Source organism: Alosa alosa, chromosome 4 (genome assembly GCF_017589495.1).
Source record: "Alosa alosa isolate M-15738 ecotype Scorff River chromosome 4, AALO_Geno_1.1, whole genome shotgun sequence".
NCBI classification, from domain to species: Eukaryota; Metazoa; Chordata; class Actinopteri; order Clupeiformes; family Clupeidae; genus Alosa; species Alosa alosa.
This window is the reverse complement of record NC_063192.1, coordinates 11,920,426-11,946,486: the sequence shown is the minus strand read 5'-3', so window position 1 is coordinate 11,946,486 and position 26,061 is coordinate 11,920,426. Positions and strand designations below refer to the sequence as shown.

At 48.8% G+C, this 26,061-nt stretch overlaps 1 protein-coding gene across 1 annotated transcript in view; it reads right to left on the bottom strand.

The window, feature by feature from the left end:
* Positions 1 to 506: 506 nt before the first annotated feature.
* noc2l (NOC2-like nucleolar associated transcriptional repressor) overlaps positions 507 to 26,061 on the bottom strand; it is a 36,646-nt gene continuing 11,091 nt past the window's right edge. The window contains exons 11-19 of the mRNA XM_048242321.1: positions 25,053 to 25,192; positions 24,250 to 24,361; positions 20,294 to 20,407; positions 18,052 to 18,153; positions 16,451 to 16,594; positions 10,678 to 10,791; positions 8,319 to 8,451; positions 2,230 to 2,361; positions 507 to 1,596 (exon numbers count right to left, since the gene is read on the bottom strand). Of these exons, the coding sequence (XP_048098278.1) occupies positions 1,490 to 1,596; positions 2,230 to 2,361; positions 8,319 to 8,451; positions 10,678 to 10,791; positions 16,451 to 16,594; positions 18,052 to 18,153; positions 20,294 to 20,407; positions 24,250 to 24,361; positions 25,053 to 25,192 (1,098 nt within the window). The 3' untranslated portion in view covers positions 507 to 1,489. The remainder of the gene's footprint in view (positions 1,597 to 2,229; positions 2,362 to 8,318; positions 8,452 to 10,677; positions 10,792 to 16,450; positions 16,595 to 18,051; positions 18,154 to 20,293; positions 20,408 to 24,249; positions 24,362 to 25,052; positions 25,193 to 26,061) is intronic.

Below are 26,061 nucleotides of genomic sequence, written 5' to 3'. Positions count from 1 at the left end.
CATCATTGACTCAAAGAATTTACAGGCTCAATTCACTCGAATTCAAGGACCCCATTTCAAGGTTAATCATCATTACAGAGTATTTCTCACAGACAATTGAAAAGATGCCTGAATGTGAACCTGAACATTTTCAACATTTCTCAATTGTGCCGTGGAATACTGATGGAAGACTATCTATTGCCTTTTCTAACATGAAATATATAAAGTTAAGCCTTTCAATGACCCATGTCTATTTTCAGAAACTTTCAAAACTCTTGACTTGTTTTTCTTAAATTTATACATTCCAAGATTTCCAGGACCCATGTGAACCCTGAATAGGGAACCCAAGCAATATAATGCAATGTTGTGCCGCTATTGAAACATTTATAAGCTGATCAGCTCAAAATCCATAAAATACAGTTAAAAGTCATTCCCAAACTTGCTTGGGAACTGAAAAAAGCTTTTGCTTTAAGGACAAGAAAGTACATATACATTTGAAGGCAAAATCACAATAAACAGGCTGCATCTTTCAAAAAATGGCAAATTAGACTTTTATGTAGCCAACAATTCAACAGCCAATTAAATACACCCAAAGTATTTAGGAAGCAAAATCTCTGTTGTCTAATAAAAGTAGATACACAAATTACTCAAAATCGTTTCATTATGCATTCTTTTAGACATTTGGGATTGCATCAACCCATTTAGAATTGGACAGAAATTCAGCAGACACATTGTAATGGTAATATCCCCTAGCATATTCGCATATATGTTTTTCCATGTTTGACATTTCCAGAAATAATGTTTATACTTTTTGGCCTCTTCTTTCAACTTGCCATGGAAATCCTTTCACTGATTAAGAAAACAGGCCACCAATATCCACTTTGAACCTCTAAATCTTATCTACCCATCCATTTCCTTGCCATTTCCTAAATGTACTGTTGGTTTTTGGGGGGAAGAATACACACAGCCATACAGGTAAGTTAGTTGTTTTTTTTTACTTAAAAAATAAAAATCAAACCGTGTGTGTGTGTGTGTGTGTATGTATGTATGTATGTATGTATGTATGTATGTGTGCGTGCGTAGGGGGACAAACAGGAAAAAAGAGAACATGTAGATCTCATGATAACATAACCAAATTCTTATATACTGTACATAGTTAACAAAAGAACCTCAGAATATTTATACACAAAACATCGCTATCGCATGTTATATCAGTTTAATACAATTTCTGGTCTTGTTACACACAAAGTCCTTGCCTTCTCAGCCGGCTGCGTTTCCACTGTGCAACAGCTGGACACTCGGAGGAATCCTCCAGAGAGAGAGAGAGAGAGAGAGAGAGAGAGAGAGAGAGAGAGAGAGAGAGAGAGAGAGAGAGAGAGAGAGAGAGAGAGAGAGAGAGAGAGAGAGAAAGAGAGAGAGAGAGAGAGAGAGACACTGCCACCCCCCCCTCCCTGTCCCCTCAGGGTCAATCCAGTACATTCTGGTCCCTTTGGGGCTACGGTCCTGCTGTTCAGTCCTGGTCAGACAGCTCCAAGTCCTCCACCACGTCCTCGTCTCCCTCGGCGATCTCCTGCAGGTCCACGCTTGACAGTTTCTTGGGTGCCTTCCCTTTCGAGCCTGTGGTGGAGAGAGAGAGAGAGAGAGAGAGAGAGGGTGTGAGGGAGGGAGGGAAGTGGAGTGAGTGTGGAAAAGTTGGGAAGAGCTCTCGCTCTTGGCTGTTTGGATGCACACGGGCCTCATAGGGCCTTGGCCTAAAGAGCGACAGAGAGAGAGGGGGAGGAGGAGAGAGAATGATGGAGAGGGGAAGGAAGAGAGAGTGAGAGAGGGGGAAAGAGTAAGATAGACGGAGAGGGAAAAGAGAGGGAAGAGAGGAAGAGAGAGAGAGATGGAGAGAGGGAAGAGAGGAAAAGAGAGAGAGAGAGAGAGAGCTGTGGCAGGAGGGAAGTTCCCCACCCACAGGAAGGGAGAGGGGAGCCAGACGGAATTAGTGTGGGGGTGGGCTGCTGCTGAGGGTTCCAGAGCCTTAATTAACGTTTGAAAACTCAAACTTGCCCCCATCCCACCACCACACCCACCGACTCGGTCTAATGCCCCACCCTTCTGTCTCAAAAGGGCCATGCTGTCGCACTCTCACTAACCTAGAGCTCAGTCCTATGCTGCTAATATTTACTCTTTGGCCGGACGAGAGCCAAGTGATGGATCTGACCCAATAAATACATTATGACCAAAAGGGAGATGGAAATCACTGACCTGAGGGTTCGTCATCATCATCCGAGTCTTCCTCTCCACCATAATCATCGTCATCATCGTCATCACCACTAAGGTCCGACAGGTCCTCCAGCTCCCCATCGTCCTCATCTGAATCACCCTCCCCAGCTTTTTCTGTAAGTAGAAAACATTGAAGAAACTGAGAAACGGTTTCTGGGGTTCTACACAAGAACATTCTACAGAAGAACTCCACGTTGTCCAGCCCTGAGGATCCAAAAGGCTCCTGTAAAGCGGTAGTGAAGGGGAGGCAGTAAGATGTGAGGGGGAGGTGGGGAGAGCTGATCCTGATACTAAGTAAACAAGCGCTGCTCTGTGGCTCAGGAGATCTCCTGTAAGCTACTTCCATACTGTTTCCTATCCACACCTCAGCTCTCAAATAAAAAAACAAGGCTCCTAAACTAAACTAAAGTGCATTCAACATCAAACAATTCCTGTAGAATCAAAATATAATAAGGATCTCAAAAAAATCAACAAACAAAAATAAAATCTGAATCTATTGTATTGACTTCATGATCCATTAGCATGCTAGTGGCAACCTGCGGCACACAGGGTGTAAATAAATCAGCTGGAGCCGGCTGAAGCCAGGGGAGGGATGGAGATAGCAGCAGCAGCAGCAGCAGCAGCAGCAGAAGCTCCTCCACCTCCACCACCACACTTCTGACAGCTACAAATGTGTGTCAGCTAATCCGGAGGCTTCTCCAGCGTGCCGCACCACGCACTGCCCAGGGGAAGCAGAGAGACGGGGTTGGGGATGGATTGGGGGGGGGGGGCTCGAGCCGCAGTGAAGGAGTGGGCCGGGGAAAAGAAATCCCGGCGCTTTGAAGTGGGATTTGATTAGACGCTGCCTGGGAGGTGAGCCCAGATTACACCCCTCTGCCATGCGACCTCACGACCATTACACACAAGAGAGCGGCAGGGAGGCTGAGGGAAGCACAGCGCCGGGAGACAGGGGGCCAGGGCAGGCGGCGTGGTCCAAACACACACACACACACAAAAAATATACACAAGGGAGCACACACACACACACACACACACACACACACACACAATAATATAACACATAAGTACATAAACAGGAATTAGAGGCACACGCGCACAAACACAAAAATGTAGGTAGGTGTGTGAAAACTACGGACAAAAATAACAGAAAAAAAACCCCACACACACACACTCACCAAAACTGAAATGGAAAACAAAAAACACAATCAAACAAATGCACTTGCACATATCTCCCTCCCTCCCTCCCTCCCTCCCTCCCTCCCTCCCTCCCTCCCTCCCTCCTCCTCCCTCCTCCTCCTCCCTCCTCCTCCTCCCTCCTCCTCCTCCCTCCTCCTCCTCCCTCCCTCCCTCCCTCCCTCCCTCCCTCCCTCCCTCCCTCCCTCCCTCCCTCCCTCCCTCCCTCCCTCCCTCCCTCCCTCCCTCCCTCCCTCCCTCCCTCCCTCCCTCCCTCCCTCCCTCCCTCCCTCCCTCCCTCCCTCCCTCCCTCCCTCCCTCCCTCCCTCCCTCCCTCCCTCCCTCCCTCCCTCCCTCCCTCCCTCCCTCCCTCCCTCCCTCCCTCCCTCCCTCCCTCCCTCCCTCCCTCCCTCCCTCCCTCCCTCCCTCCCTCCCTCCCTCCCTCCCTGGGTTTGTCCGCTCAACGCCACACAAGCTCCTAATTATGCCTCCGCCACCTGCGCTGGGAGAGCAGAGCCCAGCAGAGCCCAGCAGAGCCCAGCAGAGCCCAGCAGAGCCCAGCAGAGCCCAGCAGAGCCCAGCAGAGCCCAGCAGAGCCCAGCAGAGCCCAGCAGAGCCCAGCAGAGCCCAGCAGAGCCCAGCAGAGCCCAGCAGAGCCCAGCAGAGCCCAGCAGAGCCCAGCAGAGCCCAGCAGAGCCCAGCAGAGCCCAGCAGAGCCCAGCAGAGCCCAGCAGAGCCCAGCAGAGCCCAGCAGAGCCCAGCAGAGCCCAGCAGAGCCCAGCAGAGCCCAGCAGAGCCCAGCAGAGCCCAGCAGAGCCCAGCAGAGCCCAGCAGAGCCCAGCAGAGCCCAGCAGAGCCCAGCAGAGCCCAGCAGAGCCCAGCAGAGCCCAGCAGAGCCCAGCAGAGCCCAGCAGAGCCCAGCAGAGCCCAGCAGAGCCCAGCAGAGCCCAGCAGAGCCCAGCAGAGCCCAGCAGAGCCCAGCAGAGCCCAGCAGAGCCCAGCAGAGCCCAGCAGAGCCCAGCAGAGCCCAGCAGAGCCCAGCAGAGCCCAGCAGAGCCCAGCAGAGCCCAGCAGAGCCCAGCAGAGCCCAGCAGAGCCCAGCAGAGCCCAGCAGAGCCCAGCAGAGCCCAGCAGAGCCCAGCAGAGCCCAGCAGAGCCCAGCAGAGCCCAGCAGAGCCCAGCAGAGCCCAGCAGAGCCCAGCAGAGCCCAGCAGAGCCCAGCAGAGCCCAGCAGAGCCCAGCAGAGCCCAGCAGAGCCCAGCAGAGCCCAGCAGAGCCCAGCAGAGCCCAGCAGAGCCCAGCAGAGCCCAGCAGAGCCCAGCAGAGCCCAGCAGAGCCCAGCAGAGCCCAGCAGAGCCCAGCAGAGCCCAGCAGAGCCCAGCAGAGCCCAGCAGAGCCCAGCAGAGCCCAGCAGAGCCCAGCAGAGCCCAGCAGAGCCCAGCAGAGCCCAGCAGAGCCCAGCAGAGCCCAGCAGAGCCCAGCAGAGCCCAGCAGAGCCCAGCAGAGCCCAGCAGAGCCCAGCAGAGCCCAGCAGAGCCCAGCAGAGCCCAGCAGAGCCCAGCAGAGCCCAGCAGAGCCCAGCAGAGCCCAGCAGAGCCCAGCAGAGCCCAGCAGAGCCCAGCAGAGCCCAGCAGAGCCCAGCAGAGCCCAGCAGAGCCCAGCAGAGCCCAGCAGAGCCCAGCAGAGCCCAGCAGAGCCCAGCAGAGCCCAGCAGAGCCCAGCAGAGCCCAGCAGAGCCCAGCAGAGCCCAGCAGAGCCCAGCAGAGCCCAGCAGAGCCCAGCAGAGCCCAGCAGAGCCCAGCAGAGCCCAGCAGAGCCCAGCAGAGCCCAGCAGAGCCCAGCAGAGCCCAGCAGAGCCCAGCAGAGCCCAGCAGAGCCCAGCAGAGCCCAGCAGAGCCCAGCAGAGCCCAGCAGAGCCCAGCAGAGCCCAGCAGAGCCCAGCAGAGCCCAGCAGAGCCCAGCAGAGCCCAGCAGAGCCCAGCAGAGCCCAGCAGAGCCCAGCAGAGCCCAGCAGAGCCCAGCAGAGCCCAGCAGAGCCCAGGAGAGCAGAGCCCAGCAGAGCCCAGCAGAGCCCAGCCGCCGGAGCGAGCTCTAGCCAGCAGAGAGCCGCCAGGCCCCCCTCTCCTCCCCGGGAGCGCCCAAAAGCCTTTAATTGTTTTCAGAAACCTTCCTGGACCACTTCCTAGAACAGTCGTCTCTCACTCCCTCCTCATCTCTTTCTCTCTCTCTCTTCTCTCTCTCTCTCTCTCTCTCTCTCTTCAATCTCTTCCTATCCATGATCTTTGCCTCTCATCCAGACAGGGGTTTGGACAGTGATGATTAGAGGCCGTTGTTTGCCTGGAAACCCTGTGCTCGGGCGAGCGAGAGGGATTGTTTGAGGGGGTTTCTGGATTTTACACGACGGCCGCAAGCGAGTGTGAGCGCACGATTGTGTGCGTGTCTTTTTCGGTATGAACATATTTCTACCTTTAAGTCCTTCCAACCTCAACTTTGTTCCCCCCACCAGATCATCCTGCTCAGGTTTCAAATACAGAGCTTTGCATGAGGTTGCAGTGGTGTAAGAGTGTGAGGTATCTGGGTTAGTGTGTGTGTGTAGTTTGGTATGTGGGTATGGGGTACATATGCACTATTTTCATGAAAGTTTGTGTGGTGAGAGATTCAGTGCACTAGTTTACAGCGAATGTGTGTATTTTCACCTTTTTATACTGATATTATCAGTAAGACTGAGTGTGTATGTGAGAGTGTGTGTCTGGGGCTTGGCTCTCAGTGGGGAGGTGAGAGAGAGAGAGAGGAGGCTGGGGGGTGTTGGCTGTGTGGGGAGGCAGTTAAGCGGCAGAGGAGAGGGGAGGGGAGCAGGATGGGGTGGGGAGGAGCAGAGCAGGGGGGAGCAGAGGGAGCAGCCGGCCGGCCGCTGACATGTTTCCAGCGGGCTGGTTCCAGTTAGGCTCCCCCGCCGGGATCCAAGCCTGCCAGGAGGAGAGCTCTTCCTGTGAGAGCGTCTCCCGGCCCGGCCGACCACTCGCTCGCGCCACCGGTTCGCGGGGACTCCAGCGCAATGAGGACCAGATGCGCCGAAAAGTCCCCTCCTTCACTCCCTCCCTCCCTCCCTCCCTCCCGCCGCCATCATGTCTTCCCCCTCTCCTTTTTTTAACCCCTCCCTTCTTCCCTCTCTCGTTTTGTTCCCCCTCAGACCACAGACAGGCCGGCCGGAGGACTTGGCTCGCGCCACTGGCCTGGAGGCGACCCACAGACGGAAGTCCTGATATGGTGGGGTTAAGGGCGGGGGCAGCAACCATGGCAGCTGAGCAACCCTCCACAGAGCCCTATTCACACTCACTCACACACACACACACGCTCACTGAACCCTACATTGGTACATTTTCCTTCTCTCGCACATAAACACTCACAGGCTTACTGAACCCTACATTGATACGCTCTCGTTCACACACAAAAAAAAGCTTGCATGCTCACATCCATCCACAGTTTTCAAGAGGAAGCAGCAGAGAGAGAGAGAGAGAGAGAGAGAGAGAGAGAGAGAGAGAGAGAGAGAGAGAGAGAGAGAGAGAGAGAGAGAGAGAGAGAGAGAGAGAGAGAGAGAGAGAGAGAGAGAGAGAGAGAGAGAGAGCTAAGAGAGAGTCACCCACTAACCCAAATAATCATTTTGTGTGGCTGGGGTACTGGCTGTCTTGGAGCTTAATACCACACATTAGCGTGCTAGACCTTTCGCTCCTTCCTGTTAGCTTTGGAGCACTGATGCCAGGGTGGAAGGCCTGGTTAGTCATGGTTTACACCAAAAAAAAACGACATTAGAAATGGATGCAAATACACTAAAAGGGATTTTCCCATCTCTCTGTGCGCACCATAAAAGTACACAAAGTCAATGCTGTGATAATGTTGGAGCGTCGCACTACTGGGTACTGGGTGATTTGACCCAAACAAAAACACATTAATTCAGTTCCAGTTACAGAGTCAGAGGGTCCCAACAGACAAGCACACTGCAATGGAACACAGCCTCCCAGTGACCGGAGCAGGCATTGCAGGGAGGTCAACACAAACTCCCCTCCCCCGCACAGCCTCATTTTCCAATCCACCTACAGAGGTTTTCAGCACAGCCAAGATTTACATGCAACGCAATGGGTGGGCCTTAGGAAAAGCTACGCACAACTAGCCACTAATGGGCGAACACACACAGGAGGCTCGGCTGAACATGCTTGTGACACACACACATACAGTCAAGTTAGTGTGTAGGGAGGCTGTATGTGCAACTATTTACATCAAATAAACATTCAATACATAGTAGAAGGAAAGCAATTACGAACAATGTTAAGATAGTGCTCCATATGGGAAGATAAGTGAATCATATAGCTAGCAGATGTATCGTAAAAGCACCAATTACCCCCCCCCCCCCCCCCTTTCGTTTGAAAATTCTTAAACAAACATGTTTTTTAATAAAAACTTAACATTTTTCAGTAGCCATAGGTGTTGATGTAGATATCAACAAAATCTTGTTTGGTTCTTCGGGAGCATTTGCTGCCTTAAAAATCCAATGTTGTTTACCATGCTCGGGGTTTGGTGCTGGGCTGGTGGGTGCCCTATTTCCGCCCACTCACTCGACATCAATGGTTAGAGCGAGAATTCTCGTCACAAAATCAAAATTCCACTGGAGCTCCAAACAGATTAGTATACGCAACCTTACAACACTGTTTACAGCTCTTCGAGTAAAATGTAATTTTTGGTACATAGCTAATTTAGATACACTTTTGGGGTGGGTGCTTGCGTTTCTTTAGGAATGTGCCGTCTTGGTTTGTATAGAAATTAATATTAAATGACACATACATGTAAATAGGGGGCGGAAATAGCTGATGTATCAGGCAGGGACAGGTGAAGGTGAGGTCTACCTTTGATTTTGAGCACGGGCTCGGTCCCGTCATCGTCACTGTCCGACTCGAACAGGCCCTTGAACTCCTTCTTGTCCTTCTTCTTCTCCTTGATCAGCTTGCGATTGATCTCAGGCAGGTTCAGGTCCATCATCTAGGATGATCAAAAATAAATAAATGAATGAATGAATGAATAAATAAATAAGACAAGCGTGACACACCCAGTCAGAGGCCACATCAGTTGCTCTTTTCCTAACCAACCTGTGCACGTGTAAGGGGCAATAAGAAATGTCATTCACATATACACCACAGCTGAGGGCATTAATGTGGACTGACGCAGCGGTGTGGAGAACAGTACCTGCATTCGTAAAGACATTAGAGCACACAAAAGTCTCGCTGGAGGCAATTAGCACCTCGGCTTCTCGCCACTAATGAACCGCGGGATCAGCGGTTATGCTTACGCATTCACATATAGCTTGGGTTATCTACAACAGTACTCGTAGCACAGTAACGTAACACCCCCTTGCGCCATACAAGCCCACCATTCTAATGCAGCCATACAGCTTTAGCTACATATAGGCGAAGGCTCTGGAACAGAAAAAGTTAGAATACTAAGAGTCTTATAAATAGCTACAAAGAGCATAACTGTCAATTAGCCCTCTGTTAACCTTCACAAAGGCCATCCTTCAACTTGATGCCTTTCTAAGTACAGACTTTTATAGTGTTGAGTTTTAACAGCTTCCCTTTAAAGATGTACATAAGAGCAGACTCCATGGGATCACAAAACTATTCAGCTATCCAGCTCTATGGTCAGTCAGACCTCCTGATCCTGACAGTTTAAACTCGGTCTCATTAAACTCATAATCTCGGACAGATATGACCCCTCGGCTTCCTGTCTTGGGTAAAACTCCTTGGTGTCTCACGCATCAGCATGACCACCGGGCACCTTTGATTTCTAGTGTGTGTGTGTGTGTGTGTGTGTGTGTGTGTGTGTGTGTGTGTGTGTGTGTGGGGGCTTCAGATCGACCAGGGCTTCTCCCAATCACTGGCCCTGCCTGTCTGCAGTGCATCGACGGTGCTAGTAACCGGTCGGATGACTTTCTGCCTCTCTGTGTGTGTGTGTGTGTGTGTGTGTGTGTGTGTGTGTGTGTGTGTGTGTGTGTGTGTGTGTGGTGGTCTGCAGGGCCAGCCTGCTCCAATAGCGCCGGCGGCAGCCTGGCCTCTGGAGCCGCTCCCCTGTGCAGAAAAGCGGAGGGAGGGGAGAATAGAAGCGGAGAAGAGGAAGGGGGGTGGAGGAGGCTGGCGGCCAGTAATCAGATCTTTGCCTGGGGGTGGTGGGTGAGGTTGGAGGGGGGGTGTACGGAGGTGGGGGGGGTGGGGGTGGGGGTGCGGCACATCAAAGTCTGAGCGGCAAGACCGGCGGCCCGTTTTTATAATGCTCTTCCTGAGCCGCCCACTCTGCCAAGCTGCCGCTTCCCAGAAACCAGCGCTGTGGGTCGTGTTGTTCTGAGCACACCCTCCACTCACTCCACCACCAGAGCACTGAACGCCACAAAGAGACTGAGTAAAGGGCTCTATGTGTTGTATTTCTTTTGCACTGAATATCCATAAATGTCAGAAATCTGTAAATCTGCACCTTTATATATATATATATATATATATATATATATATATATATATATATATATATATATATATATATATTCCTCAATACATACAAAAACTAGAGATTCAAAATTCAGTTACGACTTTGACCCATCTCAATTCAATTACCACCAACAGGCCAAAAACGGCAGGATAGTAGGAATGTGAGAAAATATTCTGTTTCTTGAATACTGCATATTATGTTTCTTGAATACTGCATTGCTTCTAAATTCCTCCAAATCCATTTTAGTAGGTAAAGGCAAATATTAACTCTTTCGATTCGATTGCATAAAAAGTAGTGCCATGAATGTAGAATGCTACAGGAACTGGGATAAATGCAAGCGCATATCGCAGAATTTTTAACATATGGTGGTAAGTCAGTTAGTTATACTATGACCGCTTTCCTGAAATTAGATCTAAAAAAATTGCAATAGATCATCTTCAAGCATTTCAATGCATTAAATCTTTATCTCTGTCATGATGCGCAATGCCGGTTATAACTCAACAGATTCCTGCCAATACACAGTTATATCTCGTCTAGCTGTGTGCGGTTTCCATTTCATTCAGTACTGCTAATGATTTTCCCCCAGCCAGCCCCAGGTGCTGCAGAAGGAGCACACCCACTGATCTGGGGCCAGTCTGATGAGCGATAAGCGCTGCCGGTGGTGCCCGGCCCAGCGCTAGTTGCTGTGGATGCTTTATGTGCGGCGGGTGGCGTCCCACGGCTGGTCATTACCCTCTCCTTGCCGGAGATCTCCATCTGGACCTCCTTCTCGCGGAGCTTCTTCCACTGGATGTAGTACTTGGTGAGGGGGGTGCCTTCCTCTCGCGTCTGCTTCTCCCAGGCAGTCTGCCAAAAGCAACCATGACAAGCAAGAGCCCATGAAATATATATCCACACACACACACACACACACAACCACACAATTATACATATAAACACACAAGTGCAAGCGCGCGCGCACACACACACACACACGTGCAAACACACGCACACACATAGAGACACACCACACACATGTGCAAGCACACACACACACACACACACACACACACACACACACACACACACACACACACGCTCACTGCTCACACATATGCGGAGGAATGATAATGACCCAAGATAATATTTCCCCCCAGAAGTACATAAAACACAAAGCATGGTTGCACTCTCATACAAATGTGCATTTTCCCCCACACACACACACACATTATGTGTTATGCATTATATTTTTGAAAATATCAGACAGCTATTACTTCTGAAACGGCCGACTATGCCAATGTATCCTTTACCATCAAGGGGAGATCACAGGAGTGTTCTTCTCACTCAAGAGTAGTGTTAGTCTTCTGATGGTTCTAGATGGCTCTAGAGGAGTCTTGCGGACGCTTAAGGTTGGGCGAAACCCAGAGACAGAGAGCGCGGGGAGACAGGAGAGTGGACCGCTGCCAGCCTCCCCCCGTAAAGGTCTTTGAGGATGATATTGATCAGGTTAAACAAGATTATCTGACCTCCAAATCCAATAGACGATAATAGATTGTGGCTTCAGTCATCAGTTATCTAAACTTATTTATAACAATTTGCTGCGCAGCCGACAGCAGGGTGAAAAACGAGGCGGTCCGAAGGAGCCACGGAATAGAAACGCTGCGGCGCGATTCCATTAAAAACACGAAATGAAACACATCAACTCATCCATGAAACGGAATGGCTCCCGAGTCGTCCTCAGAAAGGAAGGCCTGCCCAGCCAAGAGGAAAGCTGAGCAGTTAACCTGGTTGGAGTTGGATTTCTGGGTCTTCCGGCTACAGCACCAGCACAAATGGCATTCCTTACCTACCGTGTAGACAGCTGTATGATAATAAAGGTATAGTCTGCAATTCTAGTGGAAGGTTGTTGACTTATTGACCTGAAGCCTGCAACATCTAATTAAATTGATTGATTTAAATCTGCGTTAAACAGTACAAGTTCACACGTACAGTATATAGCTGATTAGGCAGCAATGTCATTAAGCACATAGGTACTTGCTAAGAAAGGAGGCTCTGTGGGAGGAGATTTTGCTAACTTTAGTTCAAACTAACAAAATTATTTACAGTGTTGGTGTAATTACCCTAAACTTTCATTTTTGGTTCATAAAAAATATAAAAACTCTAAAACAAGAAAGTAGCTTAGTTTTACTAATTATCTTATTCACATAGTCACATAGCACTGTTGGAGACCCAGGATTAGTGACTTGAAAGTACAAATGACTCATCTTATCACAGACGCTGAGTATACATTTTGTGATAATGAACTTCCAAGTATGAGGTCTAATGAAATCTAAGCTTAATAAACTTGCATCTTCAAGCATTTCCAAGAATTGTGCGAATAATTCTCCTAATCAAGGGAAGAGTTTTACACAGCTGTGGGATCAAAACGTAGGGTCGTCAGGGCAACATTTACGGAAACACGTAGGTAGAAAAGCAACAAATGCGAAAAAGCTGCCTCTATCCACTTTAATCGCATTGTATATATGCAAATCGAGAGTTAATCCACCCACTTTCTCAAATCACAATTTTATGTGCATTAGAAGATTGTATGCAATTGTATTTTTAAGTGTTACCACTTACTCAAATGGTCAAAATGCACATAACATGTTGAATAGAAGATGTATTTTATTATACGATTGTATATGATTAATTTAAGCATGACTTTTTTTAGGTACTGTATGGTTGTGGGTACATCCACAAGCCCACTGCACTAGTTCATAGTCATGCTGGGACAAAACTGAAGTAAAGTGAATACTAGCACTGAAAATTAACGCATTGAACCAAACAGGTGTGCTGGCACATTTATAATTACATTTTGTAGAGAATTAAGCTAAAGTCCGATTCATTTTCATTTCAAAGTATCTGCGTTGGTTTTCAACGTTTAAACCCGAAATGCTCTAGGAACAGATTGAAAGGGTCTATATCACTGAAGCACGGGCATACATAAGATTCAATTTATCAGTTATTTGGTTAGTTACAGCCTTGGTTGATATTTGAGCCCAAAGCACCATGTTGATTGGCTAGAATAGTGTATGACTCCATCCGAGCCATGGTGTTTGTTGCCTACAGTATTTACAGAGCCTGGCCTGAGAGCACTGGAATCTGTTTACAGCTCACAGAGAGAATAGACAGCTAAAGGACGATGAGTTGCAATTTAGTGAATTTGAAAAAACAGTGCATTGGACTACAATCACAGATTGTACCTCTAGAAATGTTGCACCTTTTTCACATTAAGTTAAGCAACTCAAACATCTGTGTGCTCCGGATCCAGTGATCCCTCTTTTGCTACAACAACGCACTCTCACAACGCACATGCCACATTGCTTACGTTTATTTCCAGGCCTTCGCATAATACTCAATAAAAGTCCCAGTACAAGTTAAGAATTCACAGATGATGGCACTGGCAAAGACAATTATGGCCAGACGCCGCGTGGACGAGGACACAGAAAACCTCTTATCACCGCGGCAGAAAATACACAATAATTAAGAATAAATGGAGCTGTAATGAACACCAGCGCTGGCACAGTGAGCGAATGAGAGGAAGAGAGAAGGGAGGGAGGGAAAGAAAAATAGAGGGAGAGAAAGAAAGGGAGAAAAAAGAAAAGAGAATGAGAAAGGCAAGAAGCAAGGGGAGAGAAGAGTGTGAGGGAGAAAGGGATGGAAAGAGAGAGACAGAGAGAGAGAGAGAGAGACAGAGAGACGGGAGTTAGGGTGTTTGGAGGGTGGGGGGCGAGAATCCACCACTGCCACCTGCAGCCCACGACCACCTGCGCGGCATGGCGAGGGAGGGTGAAGGTGATATTAATTAAATTTCTCCCGTTTGTTGGACAAATGTGCAGGGCGACAGGCCAAGAGGATGTCCTTTTCCAGCAGCGTGGGGACGACGGCTGGTGGGAAGGTGTGTGGAGGTTGGAGGAGGGGGGTGGTGGTGGTGATGGGCTAGCCGAGCGCCTGGCGACAAGGTTGCCATGCTGCTCCGGCGGCTCCGAAGGACGTCTCCAGGCGACCGGGAGCCCGGCGACAGACGCGGGGCGGTGCGGTGCCACACTGTCTGCCTCGCTGGCCTGCGCCTCCGCAGCCCCACCCCACCTCCTCCGCCAGCACCAGCACCACCCCGACCCCACCCGCTCCACTGCCGGTCTACATTACACGCGCTCAGAGCCCCCTCTTTAATTTCAGCCTTAAACGGCCTTAAATATTTATCAGGGCGCTGGGCCTGGCTGGGGATTGGATGAAAATGGAAGGAGAGAGTGTGTGTGTGTGTGTGTGTGTGTGTGTGTGTGGAGGCAGCGAAAGATGGATGCTGCTGAGAGCTGGCTCACAGGAAATGGCACCTCACCCATCCTCACCTCCCTCTTTCTTTCACCCCTCTATCGTTCTTGTGCTCTGTAACCCCCACCCTCCTCCGTCATAACATCCTCCAGTCCCACTTGCACATGGTGAGCCATTTTACATACAGCACTCTTAGGATAAGCTTTCCTCCATCCCTCAACCTCTCCCTACCTGCCTGCCAGTACACTGGTCTGAGGTGCAATCCAACCTGGTAGTGGCATCATAAACAAAATGTCCATCCATACATATATCATAGACATCATATACATCACACACATATACAGCTCTGGAAAAAATGAAGAGACCACTGCACATTTATCTGATGTCATCCTACAGTTGCTGAGTGACATTCGAATGAGTTGACGATCACATTCAAAATTAAGAGACCAAATTTGAATGCAAATTTGAATACGACTGTCAACTCATTCGAATGTCACTCAGCCCTGTGTAGGATGGATTGAACAGCCTCCACCTCCCTCTCCAAGCTGCCTTACCCCACACCCCCACCCGCCCTCTGTCGCTCCTGCTTCTCCCTCCACCCTCATTAGCAGCCTGTGTCCTCCCCCACCGCCACCCGCTAACCACCCCCTCCCCTCGTCATCCTGCTACCCATCCTGCTGCCAAACCATCACGGCCGCTAATTGCAACGGAAACAAGCTCTGCTACCCCCCCACCCCAACACCCCCCCCCCCAACGCCACCCCTCCGCTCCTCTCCTCTCCCCTCCCGCCAATGTTTACTGCTGGGGACGCTGATGGCTATATCCGCCACCACTCCATCTTCCCTCACATTGATCCCAACAGCCAGAGCTGAAGAGCTCTCTGCCACCCGCTCATTTAAGCTAGCTCGCCATCCATCCACCCATCCATCCACGCATGTCTTCTCTAGCCAAGCTCCAGTCTCACCGCAGTCTTTAGTTTCAACTGTTCAGTATTGCATGGATGAAGAAACACACACAGACAGAGACAGACAAATACACAAAGGGATGTGTGAAGACACAGACAGACACAGACACACACAGACACACACAGACACACACACACACACACGGAGGGCTCGTATGACAGTTAAACGTCTTCAGCTCGGCTGCGTCTGAATTAGCTCACGGACTTCCTGTTTGGTCCCCGTGGGTGGAAGGACCACAGCAGGGCCCGTGGGCAACACATATGCACAGAGACAGACACACACAGGCAGCTGGGACTCATCTGGCGTGTGTGTTTATGTGTGTGTGTGTGTGTGTGTGCGCATGCGAAGGCCAGCTGACACCTGTGCGAGGTTGGGGAGAGGTGAGGCCAGGCAGGGCGGGGCAGGGTGGAGCGCCTGAAGGTGGGTGGTGGTGACTGTGGTGGTGGTGGTGGTGGTGGTGGCGATGATGAGGATTTATTTTTATTTTATTTTTTTTATTCGGCCCCCCCTCTTTACAAAAATAAATAGCTCCCTACCCACGTCTGGGGCCAGCAGGTCAGACAACTGTAGCAACAGCTGTCCGCAACGGCTTTTCTTTTCCTTCACTTTCTTTCTCTCTCTCTCTCTCTCTCTCTCTCTCTCTCTGTCTTTCTTTTTGCAAGGAAAGAATTCAAGGAGAGTTCAAGGCAGGGGAAATGTTTTCATACCACTTGCCAAACCAAACCCACTCCCCTCAAAAAAAAGAAGAAAAAAAAAAGAATCATATGTTTTACAGGCCCTGTGAGGAAATATATAAAATGCACTATTCCTTGTAACAACAGCAGCACTTCGGCGACCTTTATCGAGCAGAGAAGACAACAGCCCCACTCCCTCCCTCGCTCTCTCGATCTCATTCTCTCGCTGAGGACAGAGACAGGAAGGTAAAAATAGTGGCGTCGCAGGCAGCCGTAGCAGAGGGGAGGACGCGCTAACTGTGGCAAATTATAAATAAACGGGTGTATTTTCAGATGCGTGCGAGTGCGTGTGTGTTGTTGGTGAACTCAAACTCGCAGCGCACTCGGGGCGGCAGGGGAGGAAGAGGCAGAGAGGCTGATGGGAAAGACAGACGTAGGTGTTGCCGTGGAGGTGGAATGCAGGCTTCTGGGATACGGTGCGGCTGACCTGTCCAGACATTCTGGCGGACACACACACACACACACAGACACAGACAGACACACTCACATACCACAGGCATACAGAGTCTCACTCACCACGGCGGTGCCGTCGGCCACGGCAAACGCGGCTCGCTGCCTCCTGCTCGTGATGTGGCTGCTGTTCTCCTGTATCTTCTCCAGGAGCTGCCGGATCGGCTTGCAGTGATTGGCCACTTTGCATTCCTTCAGGAAAGCCTTCAGCTGCCCAGATTGAAAGAAAGACAGAGGGGCAAATGGGGGGGTGAAAAGGAGAAGGGTGAAGAGAAGGAGGAAGATGGAGAGGAGGTAGCGACAGACAAGACACAAAGAGGGAAGGAAAAGAAAGGATGACAATAGTTATAAGAAATGAGAGAGGAAGGGGTAGAGCATAAACAGAGAGCAAAAATGGGTCTACCACAAAACACTCCGTCAACCTTCAGCCTGTTGCACTTAGCTAAGTGTCTAAATCCAGACAGAGTGTTTGTTTACATGGGGAAATCTGCCTTTGTCTTTTGAGGCCGACATGCTGAAGGTATGCATAATGTAGCTGTAATTTTCTGCCTGGGTTCACGGGTGAACTCCTAAAACATGTATTAGGCGAATGAGACTGCACTGGTAGACACTCAAATAGCCTGTTAAATCATCTTAGCCAATGGGTAAACATTCACTGTCTGCCTCTCCATGAAAGCCCAAGATGGGTTTAATGTGCGTGGCGGCATTCTTCTCTTCCCCTGGCTCGGGAGAAAGGATGATGTGGGAGAGGATGGAAGGAAGAGAGAGAGAGAAAACGAAAGAGACAGAGAGAAAGGAAGAGAGAGAGAGAGAGAGAGAGAGAGAGAGAGAGAGAGAGAGAGAGAGAGAGAGAGAGAGAAAAGCAGGGATTGGATGAGAAAAGAGGAGAGGAAGCTGGACTTGGGACATGGGGGCTGGATGTCCCGGGCTGGGTGCCTCTCAAACAGAATATGGGCCGGGCAGTTGCCAGGGTGATAAAAAAAACAACACCAAAGGAGTGCAGGCATTCTCCCCTCTCCCTGCGTGTCTCCATCTGTTTTTCTCTCTCTCTCTCATCTTTCTGTCTGACATCTTTCTCGGGTTCGGTGCGGTGTTGGGCAAGCATCCCCTGTGTTGGTCAGTGGTGGGCTCAGATGGGCGTGTGTGTGTGTGTGTGTGTTTTACACGCGCATTTATGTGCGTTTATATTCCTGCTGGTATATTTAACTCAAAGGCGGCAGCCCAGACTGACCAGCTCGTTTGTCTTTTGTGAGAGCGGCCAGTTGCCGTAGCCTGGCTGTTTGGTTTGGGGTGGGGGGGGGCTGTGGTTCACAAATAGCTCTTCAAAGTGGAAGAACAACCCAAAGAGCAGCCTTTCCCGTCACCATCCACCCATTCCATATGCCCCACCGGCATCCACAGGCCTTGCTGCACCAGGCTGCGTATGGGGCACTGGGAGGGCCCAGACCCAGGCATGAGGCTGGGGTAATAGCAGTAATGGTCATTTTTATTAGTTAAATGCCATACCAGCATATATGGCTGTATCATGGTAGAAAAAGGTAAAATAAAATTCTCTTTAAATTAGAGATGTAAAACAAACAAATGAATTCAGTAAGATCGTGTAAATCTACATTTGATGCAAATTCCAGACGTTTTTGTGGTGGCGAGGGGGCTGGGTGTCGTGTTACCTGGATGACTGTGGGGAGAGCCAGCTCAGGGAAGCCGATGGTGCACGCCTGCGTGTGGAAGTACTCCAGCATGAGGTCGTAGATCTGCTCGATCAGGCCGTCCTGGAACATAGCAAAGAAAAATACCACAGATGAAAAAAAAAAAAAAGACACATAGGTCTACAAATCACATTCAGTCCTATGACTCTTCAGAGAGAAGAGAACAACTGGAGAGAGACAGGGATAAATGTGCATTGAGACAGGTCTGACGGAGTAAAGGGATAAATGTGCATTGAGACAGGTCTGACGGAGTAAAGGGATAAATGTGCATTGAGACAGGTCTGACGGAGTAAAGGGATAAATGTACATTAATAGAAGAAACGAGAGGCAAAAAGGGGGGGGGGGAGAAAATAAAATAAGAGAGGGAAACCGGAGACAGGGAGGGGCGAGTGTGGTTGCGGCTGGCCAGAACATTAGCAGTTTCAGCGCCACGCCATCACTCATAGTAATCCCACACACACACACACCCTGTGGACAATGGCTGTTCCTGGAAGCCTGACCTCCGGCGGTCAGGCAGCCGGGCGGGCGGGCGGGCGACCGGGGAGGTCTGGCGGGGACGGCCCAGGCAGCCAGCGGAACAGCTTGGGGGCCCTCAATCAGCTTAGAGGCGCACCTGTCACCTGGTGCCCTGGCCTGGCAGGCTTGCTGACATGTCGCTTATGCGAGAGCTTACAGCGCCTGGCACCTTCTCCTGCTAATCCTGCCCCGCTTTTAGACGCGGATTGAGACCTGAGCCGCTCGGCAGGCTCAATGGTTAGATGGGCCCCTGGGTGCTCGGAGGAGGGCAAAGGGGTGGAGTGTTGCCGTCTGACATGGGGCAGGGAAGCTAAGCAGGCTGGGCTCCCCCTCCCCTGGTTGGCCTGGACAGTTGTGATCGGGTCGGCACTACCAATGCCCTCTACTTGCCCCCCCCCACCGTAAGCCCAGGTCTGGGTGAGCCTGGCGCGGGCTGGGGATGTGGGGGAGGAGGCTGGCATGAGCGCGGCGTTGCCAGCCGGGCGAGAGGGATAATCGCCCAAGCCCCGCGTGGCAATCCTCTTGGCAGCAGCGGCAGGCGTGGCCACTCACCCCTCTCGCTTGTCGGCCACGTTCAAGGGCCTTCAGCTTTGCCCTCAATCCAGTTACACCCGATCAACAAGACATAGTGAGAGCAAGAAGAGCGAGAGGGAGGGAAAGAGGGAGAGAGGGAGGGAGAGAGGGAGGGAGGGGAGGGAGGGAAAGAGGGAAAGAGGGAGGGAGGGAGAGAGAGAGAGAGAGAGAGAGAGAGAGAGACACCCTGCATACACACTCTTTAACCTCCTCCCCTCTGGCAGGCGCTACAGATCCCTGCGCACAAAAACAACCAGACACAAGAACAGCTTCTTTCCCTCTGCCATCACTGTACTGAACTGCGGATAAGTGGGGTCTTTGGCCATTCACCCACTTATCCCTGACATTACACACCTATCATCCCAATATGCATCTTGCACACATTACATGCATACATTTGCAGAATTACTTCTGCACTTTATATCCACTCCACTCCATTCCATACCTTATATGTATATTGTATATTATGTTAATACGTTGATATGTGCCTACATGTATATTGTTGTATATATTGCACGGTATGTCTTTACTACTACATGTCTATTTGTACTACTGCATGTCTATTTGTTGAATGTACAGAGAGTTTAACACCTACCAAAGTAAAATTCCTTGTATATGTAAGTACTTGGCCAATAAAAAAAACTGATTCTGATTCTGAGAGCACCAACAGGGAGAAAGGAAGAAAGTAGGGAGAGTGAAAAGGAAAGAGGAGAGGAAGAAAGTAGAGAGAGTGAAAAGGAAAGAGAGGAAGACAGACACAGACTGACTAACTTAGAAAGAAAGTGATAATTGGTGAAAGACAAAACGAGACGAGAACGACAAAATGTCAGCTCCCTTTCTTCAACACCTTTATTTCGCTTATCTGTTTGTTTCATTATTTAGTTATAAGTCGGGCTGAGCGACAGGGAAGATGTTGAGTAATATCAATGGCAGTCTAAGACCGCTTAAAGGGTTTATTCCATATGACATGAGGTGCATGTCAAAGGTGAATTCAGGACATCAAACTCCATGGTCCATAGTTAGAAAGGAGACATCTTGGTCATCTAATTTATAAGCGGTTACATATGGAGAATTAATCCACCTCTTTTATGAGAAGTGTTTCACAGAAGCTCACCTTGAAGGCTTTCTCCTGTAGGTTGGTCTTGCTCAGCTTCAAGACCACGTCAAAGTTTATGGGCTTGGCGCTCATGCGGCCTGGCTTCTTGTTGAAGTCTTCTTGCTGGAGGATCTGAGCAGAATACATAATGCTATGGCATCAATAACAATTGACACAAACAAACAATAACAACAAACAAACAAACATAACAATAACGGGGTACTCAGGGTTCCAACGAGCTGACGAGTCGGAATACGACTTTTGGGGCATTCCATTTTGCAACTTCCTGATTATAACTTGGAGAAATGACTCAGGAAAACAACTCAGGAAGACAAATGGTATGCACATTATTTACTCAAATCAAACAGATAAAATAAGAAGATTTACTCAAATCAAACACATGAAATAAAAAATTATTTCTAAAACAGTCTTTGGGATACCCAAACTTACTAACTTACAACCGACTCAGAAGAACCTTGGAGTATAACACTGGTGTACCTATGTAGCTTTGTCTAACAAAAGGTGGCACATCAAAAACAAACATTCAGCGTGTTATTTATATCTGGGGGAGCCCCAGCACCAGCACAAGGCGCTGCTGGAATCTTGGCTGCACTGCCCAGGCCTTGAACTTGAGCGAAGTGCTTTGTGCGGGAGCCTTTTTAAAAGCTCTATAAAAATAAAATGGAATCTGGCTGTTAACAGCCATCTCTTTAACACAGGCCGAGCCAGAGACGGCGTTCTGCCTCACGACAAGCGGAGGTGGGTGGGTGCACACGCACGCACGCACCTCTGGACGCAACTGAGACTCAGGGGAGGTTATTCTGTGTTATTCTGTGCCCACTTCCCGCCAACTTGCTAATGGCAAAGCATAGAAGTAGGGTTGGGTATCGTTTGGGTTTTCTCTAATACTGGTGTTAAATTGTTACCTTTAAAATGATCCCGGTGCCAAAACAGTAGCCTACGTTGTTTTTCAAACAAAATGCCCAAACCAATGGTCAAAAGCATGAAAAAATTGCTTTTTTGATTGATTAAACAAATTTGAACACATGAAATTGAACTGTAGGCTATATTCAATTTATTATCAATACCTGTAGTTTCATTGGTTCTAGGCATAATTCTTATTGCAGGTGGCTTGCCATAACTTTAAATGTAAAAACGGCTTGCCATGGATGCACACACATTGTCAAACTTTCCTCTGCTTTCAAGTTTATCCAGTAGAAATGGCTTGCCATAACTTAAAATGTTAAAACGGCTTGCCATGGCCCTGCCAAGTCATATGCTGGTCATGGACAACGACAACTGCAGCCTGATCTATCGTTGAGGGACTCATCGTTAGATGGACTTTAACTGCTTTAAAGTTTATCCAGTGTGTCCTCAAATGTTTCAATAAATTTGATGTCTTCCCTCTTTGTTAGTTTTTAAACATGTTACATATGCCGGTGTTTTGACGGAGTGTTTTGATTCACAGTGCTAGTAGGTATTTTAACTGCAACTATGCACTAACATTAGGCTCCTGTCAGAGCAGCTTAATTAGCGATAACGTGCAGTGATGGCTCTTTGACAGCTCCATATCAATGCAGAGGTATGTTTGTAACCTACATATTTATATTTTTACAATCAAACTTTTAGCATGATTTTCAAATTCATTGTGGTGCTGTATGGGCCTCATGCGAATGATAGATGAACGTCATTATGTAGTGTGGACGTTTTCTGAGAAGTTTTCATATTACAACTTTGGTGATAACATTTCAAATAAATGCCAGTTAGTACATTTGCAAGCTTTTTATGTAAACTAGGCTGTTGATGCCGTTTCATAGCCTTTTGCTTGTGTATTATTGCTAGATTTCGAGAGCTTGTGCTTTATAGTGTACTACTTGGCATGGGCTCGAGAGCTACCAAACACGGTCTACTAGCCTAGGCTATGTGGTAAGATGCAAATACATCTTGTTTATGTCAGCTAACTGTATAGACGGTACTGTGTACCGAAATTCATGTTGTTATTCGATATCGTTACTATCGTTTGTGTCGGCACTGGTGCCATATTAGAACTGAGTTTCAGTACCCAACCCTAGTCAGAAGAGTCAAATGACATAATAGTATTTAAATATAAATATATATGAGTGAATGTGACATGTTTGACTGAAGGCTTAGGGTTTCTAACTGCGCAAGTGAGTCTTGGTGTGTGAACACGTTGAGTGTGCGAGTGTAATAATAAATGTGTGTTCTGTGAGTGTGTAAATGGAGTGTACGTTTGTGTGTGACTGTGACTGACTGTGCCTCCAAGTACGTGCATGTGTGTGTGTGAGTTTATTTGTGTGTGCGCTGTAAGTGTACAACTGCGTGTGAGCAAACCGTGCTTCTGTGTGTGTGTGTGTGAGCTTGCAGGCTGCCGAGGGTCGAGGCGGCCTGCACAAACATCGGATGTGGTGTCGGCCTGCGGGGACCAGCAGGAAATGGTGGCGCATGGTCCCAACCTGATACGCTCAGGGGCGCTGGAGGCAGGAAGCCCTGAATCAGAGGGGCCCGCGCCCCAGCGGCCAGCCGGGGGGGGGCACCAGGGGCCACTTCTGCTGCTTCAATTAGAGGCAGGCCAGCTCAACCTGGCCCCTGGCCGCACACCTCAGCCCCCATTTTAACGAGCAAGAAAGAAAAAGAGAGATGGGGGAAAAAAACAGGAAGTGCAGTGCATCACAAATAAACACTGGGAGCTGAAAACAGGTCTATGGGGGTTGGGGGTTGCAGGCGGGAGGATGTGGTCTGCTTAGCGTGTTCACAGAGAAGTGTAAACCACAGGCTGCCCCCCCCCCCACACACACACACACACTCTCTCACACATTTTTATCACACTCTGGTCAGGCGGCTGCTGAACACACAAAGGAGTGACCGTTCCACCAGCAACCCCGCTACCCACAGCACCCCTCTCTCTCCGGGCCCCCAGCCTTCCGTTGGTCTGGGTGGCTGCCGTCTCCTTGCTTCTATTCTAACTGCAGCTGCCACCACACGGTCCTGCCGCTCACGCTGTCGCTCTCACACACACACGCGCACGCACACACAAACACAGCATGTCAGCCACCGCACACTGTGGAAAAAGTCCTCCACTACTCCTGATAACGAAAGACAACTAACTGAGGGGGGTGTCTTGCTCACTGTTGCATGTGCGCACACACATACTTACACACTTACTTACACTTAGACACACAAACACACGAGAATCATAGAATATCATAGAACAAGGAACAACAGAGTATTAGTGATTTCATGTGTACAGTAGGTTTTCCTTTCGCCTCTCTCTCTTTCTGTGTGTGTGTGTGTGTGTGTGTGTGTGTGTTGATTCATCATTTGCCATTTGTACAGATTCACACGGCAGCCTTTGTGCTCACTCAGGCTTGTTTTCAGTCAATAGACAAAGACGGCGTCGCCGAGGTCGCAAGAGGAAACACACACACACACACAAACAACAACAACGATAACAACAGCACAATACCAAAACAAACAACAATCACCACCCCTATTCCCAGAAGTGGATTCCCTCTCTCCCTCCCACCTAGGGCTGGCGGCACCGTCCACACCACTGGCGGAGACTCCGAGAAGGGCCACGTGCCATTGTCCTCCCCCCATATAATAAGACCACAGTGGACGCAATCCACCACGTTATATAAATGGAAAGTTTCCCCCTCTGAGGCTGAACAAAGACTTGAACGTCACACACCCCGACATAGACAGACAGTAGACACACACGGCCCTGTTATTAAGTGGTGGTCACGTCGCACGCTGGGCTCCCGCATGGGCAAGAGCTAAGAATTTAGAGTTTCACACATTTTTTTTCCCTCAGGGCTTTTTCCAGGCCATGCCCACACACACACACACACACACACACTCTACAGGGTGCTGTGAAGTGGTCGGCGGGGCACTGCCCAGTCTCCTGCAGGACACAGAGAGCAGCCACGGTGGGCTGTGGCGGAGAGGAAACTCACCTCCAGCAGGAAGGGCAGCACGGGCACAAAGGTCCTGGTGCTGGAGGACAGGAGGGTGAGGGCACGCACGCAGTGCAGTCGCAGTGGGTAGTAGCGTGCGATGGGCACCAGTCTGGAGAAAGAAAGAGGGAAAGAGAGAAAGAGAGAGAGAGAGAGAGAGAGAGAGAGAGAGAGATATTGGGGAGGTGGATAGCAAGGGAAAAAAAGTCTGTAAAGTTGCAGTAAGGACTAATAGGAAAAGCCAAGACTAAAAAAACCTTTATAACATCTTTAATAAAGGCATGCATAATTGCACCTATCAAGCTACTGAAATATAATAATAAAAATTGCATATATATATATATATATATATATATATATTTTTTTTTTTTTTTTTTTTTTTTTTTTTTATAGTCTGCACTCCATGCAAAACGTCCAGAGAAACTCTTTCACTAACAAGCAAATTAACAACACATACAACCACATGATCACACTACAACAGGTCCTTGAATACAAGAATGGACATCACACACACAAAATTTAACCAACAGCTCCACCTGCTGGTGGCTTTGCAGCGCTCGTTTTCCCTGTGAGCATGTAAAAATGAATGTGTTTTCCACCCATTCCCACAACTCCCTGAAATAACTGCCATTGCTAAAAACAACTGTGAACTGGCCATTACATGCACAAAACCCTCTCCTGTTTAAAGCTTCTGGTAAAACCAGTCCACACCCAGGCAGCTGGGCAGTGTGTGTGCGTGTGTGTGTGTGTGTGTGTGTGTGTGTGTGTGTGTGTGTGTGTGTGTGGGGTAAGGGTGCTCTTACTTGATGCAGCCCAGGATGACCTGGCACAGCGGGTAGATGAGGGGCTCCAGGATCTCGCTGGGGTAGAGGGTGCTCAGCACACGACACCACAGGTGCAGGCAGTGCACGTATTGCCAGTTATACACTGACTGGTACGTCTCCTGGACACAGAGAGCAGAACATTATATGAGTGCATTAGGGGCCTCAAAGGTAACTTCCTAACGATCATCTATATTTACATTGTAAACAGTGAACATACAATGTATTTCCTTGCAAGTTACTAAAAAGTGTAAGTATAAGTGTAAGTATAAATAAAAAAAACACTGAACAAAGATCGTGTTTAAATCATGACTATCTGAATTAAATAATGATTTTCTGAGTTTTACGGTAATCATGATGATTTCATGAGTGACGGGAAATAATACAATAAAATATATTCTATCCATCTATTAATGATAAAAATGTCTGTGTCTTATTAGCATCTCTCTCAAACCATTCGTCTGACTGATCTCAAATTTGGCAGGTGTCTTGCTACAGGTACGTGTCAGTGCAGAGCCAAGTTTGATGTTGTTTGAATAAGAAATGCACAAAATATTGTTCAATATCGATAAAAGATGTACACATTGGCTTTTGCCACTCTAGCCGTTGTAGCCACTCTAGCCGTTGTAGCCACTCTAGCCGTTGTAGCCACTCCCCCTCTCACATAGCACAGCACTGAATCAGTGCTAATTTCATATAACCATGAATCATTCCACAAAATGGTGTTCGTCTTCTCCCTCATCAAGTTATTTAATTAGGCTAAACATAGCCTTAACTCAAAACAGCTGTTAGACCTACTGTTAGGCCTGTGTCATTTTGATCTGTCAAAAATGTCAACTGCAGCCATGCTTAAATTCTGCTTACTGCATGTTTATTATAATATAATTATGTTTATTATTAAATGCTTAGCTGGAATGTTGTTTTTTCTTATTTGCAGACGTGTAATTGGCTACGGGGACTACGTTTTATTTACAGGAATAGCATGTTTATA